This window comes from Vipera berus (assembly GCF_964194415.1).
Source record: "Vipera berus genome assembly, chromosome: Z".
NCBI classification, from domain to species: Eukaryota; Metazoa; Chordata; class Lepidosauria; order Squamata; family Viperidae; genus Vipera; species Vipera berus.
Window position 1 is genome coordinate 107,617,350 of NC_138205.1, and position 12,580 is coordinate 107,629,929.

At 36.8% G+C, this 12,580-nt stretch overlaps 1 protein-coding gene across 1 annotated transcript in view; it reads left to right on the forward strand.

The window, feature by feature from the left end:
* CUBN (cubilin) overlaps positions 1-12,580 on the forward strand; it is a gene marked incomplete at its 5' end in the record, with an annotated part of 199,548 nt that overhangs the window by 46,295 nt on the left and 140,673 nt on the right. Inside the window, 4 exon segments of the mRNA XM_081346267.1 lie at positions 227-443; positions 1,177-1,307; positions 9,963-10,149; positions 11,462-11,622. Coding sequence (XP_081202393.1) covers positions 227-443; positions 1,177-1,307; positions 9,963-10,149; positions 11,462-11,622 — 696 coding nt within the window.

Below are 12,580 nucleotides of genomic sequence, written 5' to 3' on the forward strand. Positions count from 1 at the left end.
CCAACTTTATAAGACTATAAATGAATATGCATTAATTACATCTGTTATGTAATGCTATGCATATCTAGTTACCAGTAACTCCCACTGAGTTTAGATAGAGATAAGGGTGCATAATTGAAGATTAGGATAGATAAAAGTACTGTAGTCTACCTAGATCTATGAAAATTTTTATAGTTTGATTCTTATATTCTTTCTCATTAATATGCTTTCTTTCCATATGCTATAGCATGTGGAGGGCTTCTCACAGAGCCTAAAGGGAATCTTGAAAGCGCTGGCTTTCTCAACATTTACCCACATAGTGTCAGATGCTTATGGACTATAACAGTGCAACCGGGATATTTAATACATCTGACCTTTACTTATTTTTCCTTGGAATTTGATTACAATTGCAACAGAGATTATCTTGACATCTATGACAACAGCACCATGACAAAAATAGGACGGTAGGTTGTCTGACCGTCTGTCTATCTGTCTATTTATGCTGGTCTGCCTTTTTAAATGCATTTAATTAGATCTAAATCCTATTGCGTTTTGTGGGATTTCTTTTGTATAGGTAGCTCTAAGACTTTATCACAATAAGGTGTACTGTTCCTGGTTTGAAGTTATCTTTATAATTCGTTGCATTTCAAAGCTTTAAAAGTCCACCATATCATACACTGCCTTCATCTCATTAAAGTTTTGCCACCCATTATTAAGGAAGGTATGAAACGGAAAAAGTTTTTTTTTCCCTTGAAGGAAAAATATATGGTGGGCAGTGCTGAACTTCAGTGTATTTAATCCTGTTTGAACCAGAAACCAGCTCTCACCAATCTGTACTAATCAGAAACTAATTTGGCTAAAGATCAGTTAGAAGTCAGGTCACCTGGTTATAAAGATAAGAATCAGTCAACTGCTAGCAAAATATCAGGAAATCTGTTGTCCAGGCTACAGTCATTAAAATCTGACACTCAGCACTGCCCAACAGATACAAAATACTCTGCACAAGAATATATGGTTTCCAGTGTATCTTCTCCAATGAGCAATGTTTGATATCAGGGATGCTGCTCCTGAAACCATTCATCTTGTTGACTAGATCAGGTTCCCACCCATAGATATATACTTTAAATGCTGCATTTGAAATATATGAGCACAAGGAAATAAATTAAACATATCCTTGTTATTATTGATTTGATACAGGTACTGTGGCAGGTCCATTCCACCATCTATTACTAGTAGTGGCAACACTGTAACTTTGCATTTTGTGAGAAATAGCAACATTGCATCTGAGGGCTTCTCACTTAATTATGCTTCACTGAATGCATCTACAGGTATGACATTGAAAGTTATTCTTTCACTTGAATTACAAAATTAATTTCTCTACTATAATACAGTCTTGTGTGACTTACACACATTTTTGCACACAGTATTTTCATGTATGCAGTTGTATGTACTTTTGTTTGTATTGAAAACTGGAGCACAGAATTCTGAATAGTGTGAATTTGTGCCTGAAAGAATATTCAAATTCATCTGTGCTATACGAAACTCCTAAACTGGAGAAATACATAAAAATGTTTAGACACAATTAATTTCTCACCCATCCCTATTCATTTCTTAGTAATCTATAATGGGTGTATATATTAAAACGTATTAATTTCCTGAACCTTTGGTACAGTTTTGAACATTAAATCAAATCATAACATGAGGACATTGGTTTGGAAAAAAAATGTTTCATGCAAACCTAATTACTTTGAATGAAATTATGGAAATTTACTGTTTAAGTTTCTCCTTTCCTAATTTAGCTAGAAGGTGAGTAAGAATAGATAGAAAATAAGAAATTTGTAATCTGGTTGATATATTATACAGTCATCTGGTTCATTAACCAGTTTGTCAAATAAGTCAATATAGCACTAAGCCATAAACCATACTTCACAAATCAATTGGCCGGGTTCATATAGTATATTAAGCCAAACCAGATAAATTATATTACAAATTAGTGAAATACTGGAATCTATTCAATATTTCACAAAAATGAATTCCTTCAGACTATGGTAGAAGGAGAACCTGAGATCTGTACAGACTTTTGATTCTTTCTATTGAATAGAATCCTGGAAAGGAATTGCGTAAATGGAATGAACACTGCCCATCAGCATGATATTTTTTTAAAATAGTTGATAGATTGGGACTAAAATTTCTTTGGGGAGAAACTAGAAAAAAGAAAGTTTGGAAATGGGCTGGATTCATCTAGGAGCTATGCAGAAAAAAATCGAGGAAAAAAACCCTATCAATTCATCCTTGTGGGAAAGAATTGGGCAGTGATTGGAATGTTGTCAATTCCTTCATTTTTAACACTCTTCACTTTTCCATTCTGGTCACATGATCCAGAAGACAGGTATTTTAAAGAGAGAGAAAAAAAATTAAGGAAGCTGTGTATGCAACCTTTCTCTGATTTTATACAATGTGTGTATGAGTGTGAGGTTTTGGAGGACAAAACAGATAGTTTTATCCCGTTCCCTTCAGCTTTTTTATATTTCTTTCCTTTTTGAGAAGGAGGGCATTGCTGGATATCAATTCAACCAATCTATTTAGATTTTCTTTGGGGGGGGGGGGAATTGCATTCATCTGTAGCTAATGGAGAATATTTGTGCAATTACCAGGATCTAAACCAAATTGTTGGCACCCAATTAACTAAATGACTTGCAACTATAGCGGACAAAAAGAAGTGTTATTGGCAGTTATTGGCACTCTGGGCAAAGCAGTTATGGCTGAAAGCCATAGCATGAATAGTTGCTTATGTAACTTTCAAACAACAGAGGTGTATTTTACATTTCCTTCTCTGAGCATACTCAAGATTCAATGGGTCTTTCAGGAAATAACAGGTTCCTCTGAACTGATAGCTCTGGAATAATATTTACTGAAAATGTGGCAGTTATGAATGAGTTAGGAAATGAAAGCATACCAAAGCAGATGACTAACTAAAATAAAACAGAAACAGAACAAAACCTCATCTACAAATCCATTTTTATCAAAGTTGTTATACCAAACAAAATCAGATGTCAACTTTTATTAAAATAAATATTTCTTTAGGACTTCAACTTGGAAGAAGCTGGCCTCCTTACTTTATAATAATATGTAGTCTGACCCAGTGGCGTAGCGTGGGGGGTGCAGGGGGGGTGGGCCGCACCGGGCGCAACATCTGGGGGGGGTGCGCTCGCACTCGCAGCTCTCTGCCCCTGCCTGGCTCACTCACTCTCTCTCACTGCAGTGCTGGCTGTGCGAATCCGATCCGAGCCGCCGGGTCGCCGCCCACTGTGGAGGGGGGGTGCCAGGCGTGCGGTGCGGTGCGGAGAGAGAGCGAGGGACTATCTGGGGGAGGGACAGTGCAGCGGCCGCCCAGCGCAGCGCTGAGCGCGGGTTAGGGGGCGCAAATTACTTGCCTTGACCCGGGTGCTGACAACCCACGCTACGCCACTGGTCTGACCCTGTATGCTTTAAGGCCTACATAACTTGGATTCATTGGTGTGATCCATGCTAGGGCCTTACAACAGAATGCTGCTTGCAGTATGGTAGAGAACTGTGGGGTTTAAAAATATTACTGAAATACAGCATGCTTCTCTTTTCACTAGCTGGGGCTGATTAATCTATTATCTAGTAAATTCTAGAAGGCCAGCAGTTCCTCACTCACATGATAAAGAAACAGTTCTTTTTGTTGGAATGGTTAACAGTCATTCTTACATATTCATTCTTTTTTTGTTGTTTGTCTGCCTACTCATTTATATGCTTTTTTCTGTCAGCTGGGAAAATGCCATTTTCTTCTCTATTTTCCTTTTTTGCCCTGTCTCTGCAGCTGCTTCTGACTAGAGAAGAATTTTATTCCAAATAAAATTGAACCCATGTAGAACAGTGGCTTACTGCTATTGCTAACTGCCATTTAGACTGTACAAATGACTCTTATACCTATGATGGTTTAATCGTGTAGCTTCTTTCTGTCATCCTTTCTATGTGTTAACAAGCTATTGGCATGGTACTTAGTGACTCTGAAGTATATTTTTGTAACAGCCATCCTGCCGTGAAAACATTTGCCTCCCTCCTCAGTCTTCACAAATCCAGTTAGGTATCATTAAATTAGTTATAACAGAGCAGAATCTGATCTGGATCTCTGATCCTCTAGCCTTAATTGCTACATCTAGAGGTTTTGTTCAAAGTGAGGCTAATTCTGTAGATCTCTATTTATATCATTTCTAAACATTTATGAGGACTGAAAAGAATCAAGGGTTGCTAATCTGTGTACAGATACATATATATACTTGATCCAACCAATTCATTTTTTGTCTCTGGCAAAACAATATTCTGAAGTATTAGAAACAGGATTGTAAGAGATCCTGGAAATCTTCTAGTCCAATTCCCTACCTAGATCAGGAATCCTCGGAGCATCGTAGACAAATGGTTACCCAACTTTATTTATAAAACATCCAGTGATGCAGGCACTTATGGCTCCAGAAAACAGTTTCATAACACTTACCATGGAACATCTCCTTACTTTGTCTTTGGATCTTTCTTTGTAAAGCTTCTTCCGATAGGTTCTTGTCCTACTCTCAGGCACTACTGAGAATACAAGTTGTCTTCACTTAATGACCACTTGTTCAGCGATCATTTGAACAATGGCACTGAATGAGTTGAAGTTCTGGCCTTTGCAGCATCCCCTTAGCCATATGATTGAGTGCTGGGAGCTTAGCACCTGACTCACAATTATAACATTGTACAATCCTGCAATCACATGATTACCATTTGCGACCATAGCTGACAAGCAAAGTCAGTGGGGAAGCTGGTCCAAATTGCCATTGTTAACAGAGAACTACCTGTAAATCTGTCTTCCCTATGGAACTATACATTTCAGTATTGGGACAGTGCTGTTAAATCTCCCCTTAGCCTTGTTTCCACACTAAAGATAGCCAATTCTTTTAACCATTTTTCATAAAAGTCTGGGTCCAAGCCTTTCACCATTTGGGCTGTTTTTCTCTCTCCTTTCTAAATCTTCAGCAACCTTCTTGTACTGAACTTACAGGTGAAACTCGAAAAATTAAAATATCGTGCAAAAGTTTATTTATTTCAGTAATGCAACTTAAAAGGGGAAACTAATATATGAGATAGACTCATTACATGCAAAGCAAGATAGTTCAAGCCCTGATTTGTCATAATTGTGATGATTATGGTGTACAGCTCATGAAAACCCCAAATCCACAATCTCAGTAAATTAGAATATTGTGAAAAGGTGCAATATTCTAGGCTCAAAGTGTCCCACTCTAATCAGCTAATTAAGCCATAACACCTGCAAAGGGTTCCTGAGCCTTTAAATGGTCTCTCAGTCTGGTTCAGTAGGAATCACAATCATGGGGAAGACTGCTGACCTGACAGTTGTGCAGAAAACCATCATTGACACCCTCCATAAGGAGGGAAAGCCTCAAAAGGTAATTGCAAAAGAAGTTGGATGTTCCCAAAGTGCTGTATCAAAGCACATTAATAGAAAGTTATGTGGAAGGGAAAAGTGTGGAAGAAAAAGGTGCACAAGCAGCAGGGATGACCGCAGCCTGGAGAGGATTGTCAGGAAAAGGCCATTCAAAAGTGTTGGGGACTTTCACAAGGAGTGGACTGAGGCTGGAGTCAGTGCATCAAGAGCCACCACACACAGACGGATCCTGGACATGGGCTTCAAATGTCGTATTCCTCTTGTCAAGCCGCTCCTGAACAACAAACAACGTCAGAAGCGTCTTACCTGGGCTAAAGAAAAACAGACCTGGTCTGTTGCTCAGTGGTCCAAAGTCCTCTTTTCTGATGAGAGCAACTTTTGCATCTCATTTGGAAACCAAGGACCCAGAGTCTGGAGGAAGAATGGAGAGGCACGCACTGCAAGATGCTTGAAGTCCAGTGTGACGTTTCCACAGTCTGTGTTGATTTGGGGAGCCATGTCATCTGCTGGTATTGGTCCACTGTGCTTCATTAAGTCCAGGGTCAATGCAGCGGTCTACCAGGAGATTTTGGAGGACTTCATGCTTCCTTCCGCAGATGAGCTTTATGGGGATGCTGACTTCATTTTCCAGCAGGACTAGGCACCTGCCCACACTGCCAAAAGCACCAAAACCTGGTTCAATGACCGTGGGATTACTGTGCTTGATTGGCCAGCAAACTCGGCTGACCTGAACCCCATAGACAATCTATGGGGCATTGCCAAGAGAAAGATGAGAGACATGAGACCGAACAGTGCAGAAGAGCTGAAGGCCGCTATTGAAGCATCCTGGTCTTCCATAACACCTAAGCAGTGCCACAGGCTGATAGCTTCCATGCCATGCTGCATTGAGGCAGTAATTGCTGCAAAAGGGGCCCAAACCAAGTACTGAGTACATATGCATGCTTATACTTTTCAGAGGTCCGATATTGTTCTATGTACACTCCTTGTTTTATTGATTGCATGTAATATTCTAATTTTCTGAGATTGTGGATTTGTGGTTTTCATGATCTGTACGCCATAATCATCACAACTATGACAAATCAGGGCTTGAACTATCTTGCTTTGCATGTAATGAGTCTATCTCATATATTAGTTTCCCCTTTTAAGTTGCATTACTGAAATAAATGAACTTTTGCATGATATTCTAATTTTTCGAGTTTCACCTGTACTATTCCAGGTGCAGTCTGACTGCTACAGGATAGTACAGAATTATCAGCCAATTTTGTGATCTCAACACTGTATCTTGGTTAATGGTGCCCAATGTTGGACTGATTCTTTTTGCAGTTATAGCACAGTTAGTATCTCATGCTCAATCTATGGTTTACCAGGTCACCCCAGTCCTGCACACAAACTACAGCAATTTTAACGAGGAAGTTACAAATAGTACAAACTACTAATTCATCAGGAAGCTATTCCTATTCCTTGACTATGAGAGATCAGATTTTTTTTAAAAAATCATCATGATGCAAGAATCTTCACTTGGCATTTAGAATAATGAATGTTTCACTTTTGGAAAACAGATGAAAAGAAATATGCCTGCCTCATTTTTCCTATGTTGTGCAAGCATAGATCAGCAAGAGGCAACCAAATAATGTTTTAATCTTCTGTTGTCTGTTTTTACAGTTTATTATTTCTTTGTCCTTTCCACTGCAGAGCTAATCTGATTATTTGGATTGGCTGCTAGATCTTGCTCTTTTTGTATATTGAACAAACTTTGTGCATATATTATAATCATTCTTTTCTTTCAAAATGTAATTCATATGTTGATAATTAACACAATAGAAGTTTTTTTTATTTTTTGTTAAAAAATAAAAAGTGCAAAATAAAACTTTGTGTTTAAATCACATTAGGAGCATTCAATCCAATAGCTGAATTCTGCATTACCAAAAGATTTTCCTTGCTTCAGTGAGAAGCATGGGAAACAGAGGAGTTACTGTAATGGCTTTGTATGGAATTGCAAGGAAGAAAACTAGCGAAGCAGGATGTTCATATTTAATCTTTTTAGTCATTTGTATTTAATTTCTTGTAGCTATTGTGCAATACTGACCAAAATGCATGTCCCAGCCCACTTTCCTTTGCTTCTTAGATTTCTAAATCCCTTCTTGAGTTCTGTGGAAGTTTCAAATATTTTGATCAGAAGTTAGCTGATTCCTTTCGGGAAAGTAGAACAGGCAGCTAAATTCTATATTTCCATAACTATATGCACATGTTAGTATGAAAGGATTATATTATAAGAGAATAGGATATTTCCAAATAAAACATTTATAGCATTTTCAAGGTATCTTCATACAAAGTCCTTCATATTGATGAGTGAATATAGCATTTTTTCTGCAAAAAAAATAAAATAATATCTTTTCTCATAACTATGTGATTGTCCTTCACAGCTGAGCACAATTCTGAGAACAGCTGTAGCTGCTTTAAAGAAGGACAGTAAGATGATAATTCCTTTTTGGATGTATTAAGAGCCTCCTTTTCAAAATAATATCTGAAACATTGTATTATCCCAAAATGAATCTTCCTTTTATAAGTCTTTTTATTACCTCTTCCTGAATCTTCTTTTTCTTGAGGTAGGAAAAAAGCAGTCTTTTGATCAATAGTCCTAAGAGCAATCTATTTGAACGCATCCTGAATTTTTTCAAATAACATTAAAATAGAACTGTTTCTCTTGCGGAACCCAACTGAAATTATTTTTTACGCAAAATGCAATAGCTTTTTAAAATAGCAGAATTAGAAATTAAAAACTGGCAAGAGAATTTTAATTTTGTATTGGAATTTGGTGAGACAAGCAACTCTCACGTGAACACTTGTTTTTTAAAAAAATGTGCTAAAAGAATGCCTTGAATTGTCAGGGAAGCCATATGATCAAGAAGACTCTTCCACTTGGACTATGATATAACTTTTTACTAGGTTTGTCAGCTTCCAGGTTTTGGTATGACATTTCAAACAAAGAAAAAAATAAATTCTAGAAAAAATCTGATTGAAGTTAGAAACTTAGTTTCTTTTGGTCTCCTTACTTCAGATTTGTTTAATTAAAAAAAACCCAGACTTTCTATTAATAGTATGGTGCTATTAAACTGAAATGATTTTTTAATAAAACCTGAGGACCATCTCTTTTGTCCATTGCTAATGTTTCGCTTAAATCAGGGGTGTCAAACTCAATTTAATCGAGGGCCGTATCAGCATTGCGGTTGCCCTCAGGGGGCCGGGTGGGTATGGCCAGGGTGGGCGTGGCCTACTGGGTGGGTGTGGCTAGAGTGCATATGGCCTACTGGGTGGGCGTGGCCCACTCTACATCGTTCGCATCAAGGGTGCCTGTGGGGGCCTGGGCAGCAGTGGGACAGATCTGAGGGTCTCTGGCAGAAGGAGGGTCTCTGGGCCAGGGCCAAGGCAGTGGGGGCCGTTCCCTCACTGTTTCCAGGATGGCTTCGCGGGCCACATGAAACCACTTTGCGGGCCGGATCCGGCCCCCGGGCCTTGTGTTTGACATGTCTGGCTTAAATGTATATCTTAATTGAGATATTAGAAGACACAGTCTTTTATTGTTTTTATTGAAATTGAGAGACAGGACCACCCCAAAGGTGGTTTTCAGTTCTATCCTTTTGGTAAGTTCTGCTATTCAATATTTATTATTACAGTTGGTCACATAGTCAGTCAAATTTTTAGATTGGCTTTGGCATTTTTGTGCGTCTATCAAATGCTTCCCAAGAATCTGAGAAAGGTAGATATTGTTTAATTATATCAAAGATATTGTCACAGGATATAACTTGTTACAGGTAAAGCTGCTTTTTGCAATTGATTGATGATGATTTTGTCAATGCTGATAGTGTTCAAGTGGTGCTCCAAATGTTTAGGATTATAGCTAGGACACCTATTACTATTGGAATTATCTGTTTTGTTTTGCCACAGTCGCTCTATTTTGCACATCTTTATATTTTACGTTTTTCTTCAGTTCTTTTTCTCTGACATTGCAATGTCCACTATCTACTATCTATAGACTCTTTTGTCTATCTTATCAACAATTGTTATCTGGAGTGTTATGTGACAGTTGCCTATCTGTCTGAATTCTAAAGTCCTATAGTATTTATGTTCTTCATATTCTATTAATTTGTCTATTTTGTGATCCCACCAGGCAAGTGGTATTTCTTGTAGATAGTCCCATCCACTATTGTTGCTACTTTGTTCATGTCATGAATTGTAATCAGTCTGTATGATCTTTTTGCAGCAGCTAACTAGGTGGTACACCATTTCTTCAGCTTCTTCCCAAGAACCTAGTATGTCATAATGTATCAGTGTAGTATATGGATCCAAGCAATGTGGCTTTTTGTAATTGACAAATTGAAATGTTGATATCATACCAAGTATGGACACTAGGGCCAGTTTATGCAATCTTTCATCTTTGATTTTCAGATCTTAATACTTTGTGATATTTGTGGTTATTATTATTTTATCAATATTATTTTATTTTCTGTTTCTTTTCCAGTATGTTCACATGAATATATGACAGCCTCTGGTGTGCTAACATCACCAAACTATCCAAAAAACTATCCAGATAAAATGGTATGCGTATACAAGATCCATGTGGCAAACAACAAACAAATTGCTTTGCATTTCACCAATTTCTCTTTGGAGAATGGAGCCATGTGTCTTCAGGATTATCTTGAAATTAGGCAAGTTGATTTCCATTTGACCATATTTATACCTCTGAACAGTTAACCATTCACTTCATGGAACTGTAAGCCAGGAGCAAATGTACAGTACTATAATTGTATTTGAAATTGTTTTATGCTCTGACTTTTTTTACCCTGCATCCCATTGAAACCTGGAACTATCTTCTGGTTGTCTAGAACAGGTATGTAAAAGAATTTAACTAATGAAAGAATTAGGAACATTCTTCCTCAAAGGAATACACAAGATCAAAATACAACAAATTTGTGAAGCTCAACTGATTTCTTCAAAACAAACCCACAGAAGACCTAGGAATTGCATTTAATTTTTTTTAATAGAGAAAGGTCCTCCCCAGCTGTATTTAATCTTTTAAAAATCCAGTGTGTTTACAGTAGTATTGGGCTGTTTGCATAGCAGTCTTCCTTTCCTCAACTGTCTGTTTAATACCATCACACTTCATGCTACATTGTCTAACTGCCCTTGCTAAGAGCTTTAGATAAATTATATTATACAACAGACTTCCTATTCCCATCCCTAACAATCAGCCAACATTCTCTATTCCAGGGTTTTATCTCTTTTTTCTACATTGATAGATCAACTATTTTTTACTGACAGAAATTTTGGTAATAGGGAACTCACATTTCTGTGAGAATGAGTGAATGAGTGAGTGTTGCCTTTGGGTCAATTTGACTCATTAAACAACATTTTTCCAGTCTTGATGTCAGCAGAAATTCCACAGAAGCTTGCCAGAAGTAATATATCTTGTTTTAACCTTGATCGAATAAACCAACTTTATATTTCTTTCTTTTACTTTTAAACATTCTTAAATTTGTTAAGTATTGTGTAAGCAACTCCTTTATTTGTCTTTCCTCAGTCAGCACATAGGGCTGCATCTGGGTAATAGAATGAATATTCCTTTGGATATATTCAGATTCCTTTTTCAATCCAGTGTGTCTAATCTGGCACCCTTGTGTGTCTAATCACACTTGGCCAAATAAATTATTCTATTCCAAATAGTTGGCTGGAGTTTATAGAAATGGTATTCTATAAAATTAGAGGTTAAAGAAGACTGTTGTTCTACTAAATAATCTTAGTTATATTTAGTGAGAAATCAGTCCTTTTGTTTTAGTAGAATATGCTTTTAGGGAAATATTTCTAGTATTACAGTATAAATTGTTTTAACTTTTTTCTGCTTTTATTTAATTTTTTTTAAATTTAAAAGTATTGATGCTTTGTAGGTATAGTCTTATTGGAGATTCAAGTCTAATTATTTTTCCCTTTATTTTTTCTATATCTATTTATTTTTGATTGAAGAGATGGAGGGTATGAAACATCTCCTTTGCTTGGGAAGTATTGTGGCTCTTCGTTGCCTCCTGTTACCATTTCCCATAGTAATAATCTGTGGATAAAGTTCGTGAGTGATATATATTTAACAAGCACTGGCTTCTCAGCTTATTGGGATGGAACATCAACAGGTACAATCAAAATATCAAATGCATCAGGTTACTACTCTAGCAATTAACAAGAAGAAAAGATAATGGATTTCTTTCATTTTCCTTGGCCATTTTCCTTGATTTCTTTCTCTCTTTTTATTATTACCAACACCACTCACTTTAACTTTTAAACCTGGCCTATTGAGATCTATTGGAAATCTTTTTTCCTAATGTGGAAAGAAAATAGGGCATTTTCAGAAGCAAACTCACAATGATGGAATACTATTCTAAGAAGAATTCAACAGTGTATTATCCTATACAGGTTAAAAATTGTGACAAAAATTAAGGCAGAAGAAAATATTTCATTCTTGGACTACATTTTTAAATTTCTCTCTTTGCATAATGCCGTTGTCACCATTTGAAAAATATAATTGCTGTACATTTAAATTCTACACCTTAAAAAGGTTGCTTTATTGGGAGTTTCAGATAAAGTTGCTCAAGACAATTATATGACATATAGCATTGCCCCATTTCTAATTAGCCAAATGGAATTGTTGAGTTGCTTGGCTCAGGAAGAGCAGTTTATACAGAAACTCTAGTTTATCAAGCAAGATACCCATCAAAACAGCCTAGCCTTGTCTTGAGGCTCTTTGGAGATCAAATGATTTTCCTCCGTGAGACAAAGCTTTTGATGAAATAGGCTATGGGTATCTGGATTCTTCTATTATATGCTTGATAGTTTATGGCTTTAGGACCACACCAGTCATATTTACCAGTTGGACAGTATATAAATGAACAGATAATAATTTATTATGGGAAGGTTTCCTGAATGAAAGAACTACACAATTGACAGGCAGATATCTAGAAGTATAGACATATTTACATCCTTACATTTCTCTCTATAAATATCTACATGGATGTTAAGAAAAATTATGTATTTTGACCTTTAGTTGGAATTTCATGTTTCCAATTTCAGAAATGGATAGTAAGAAGTTATCAA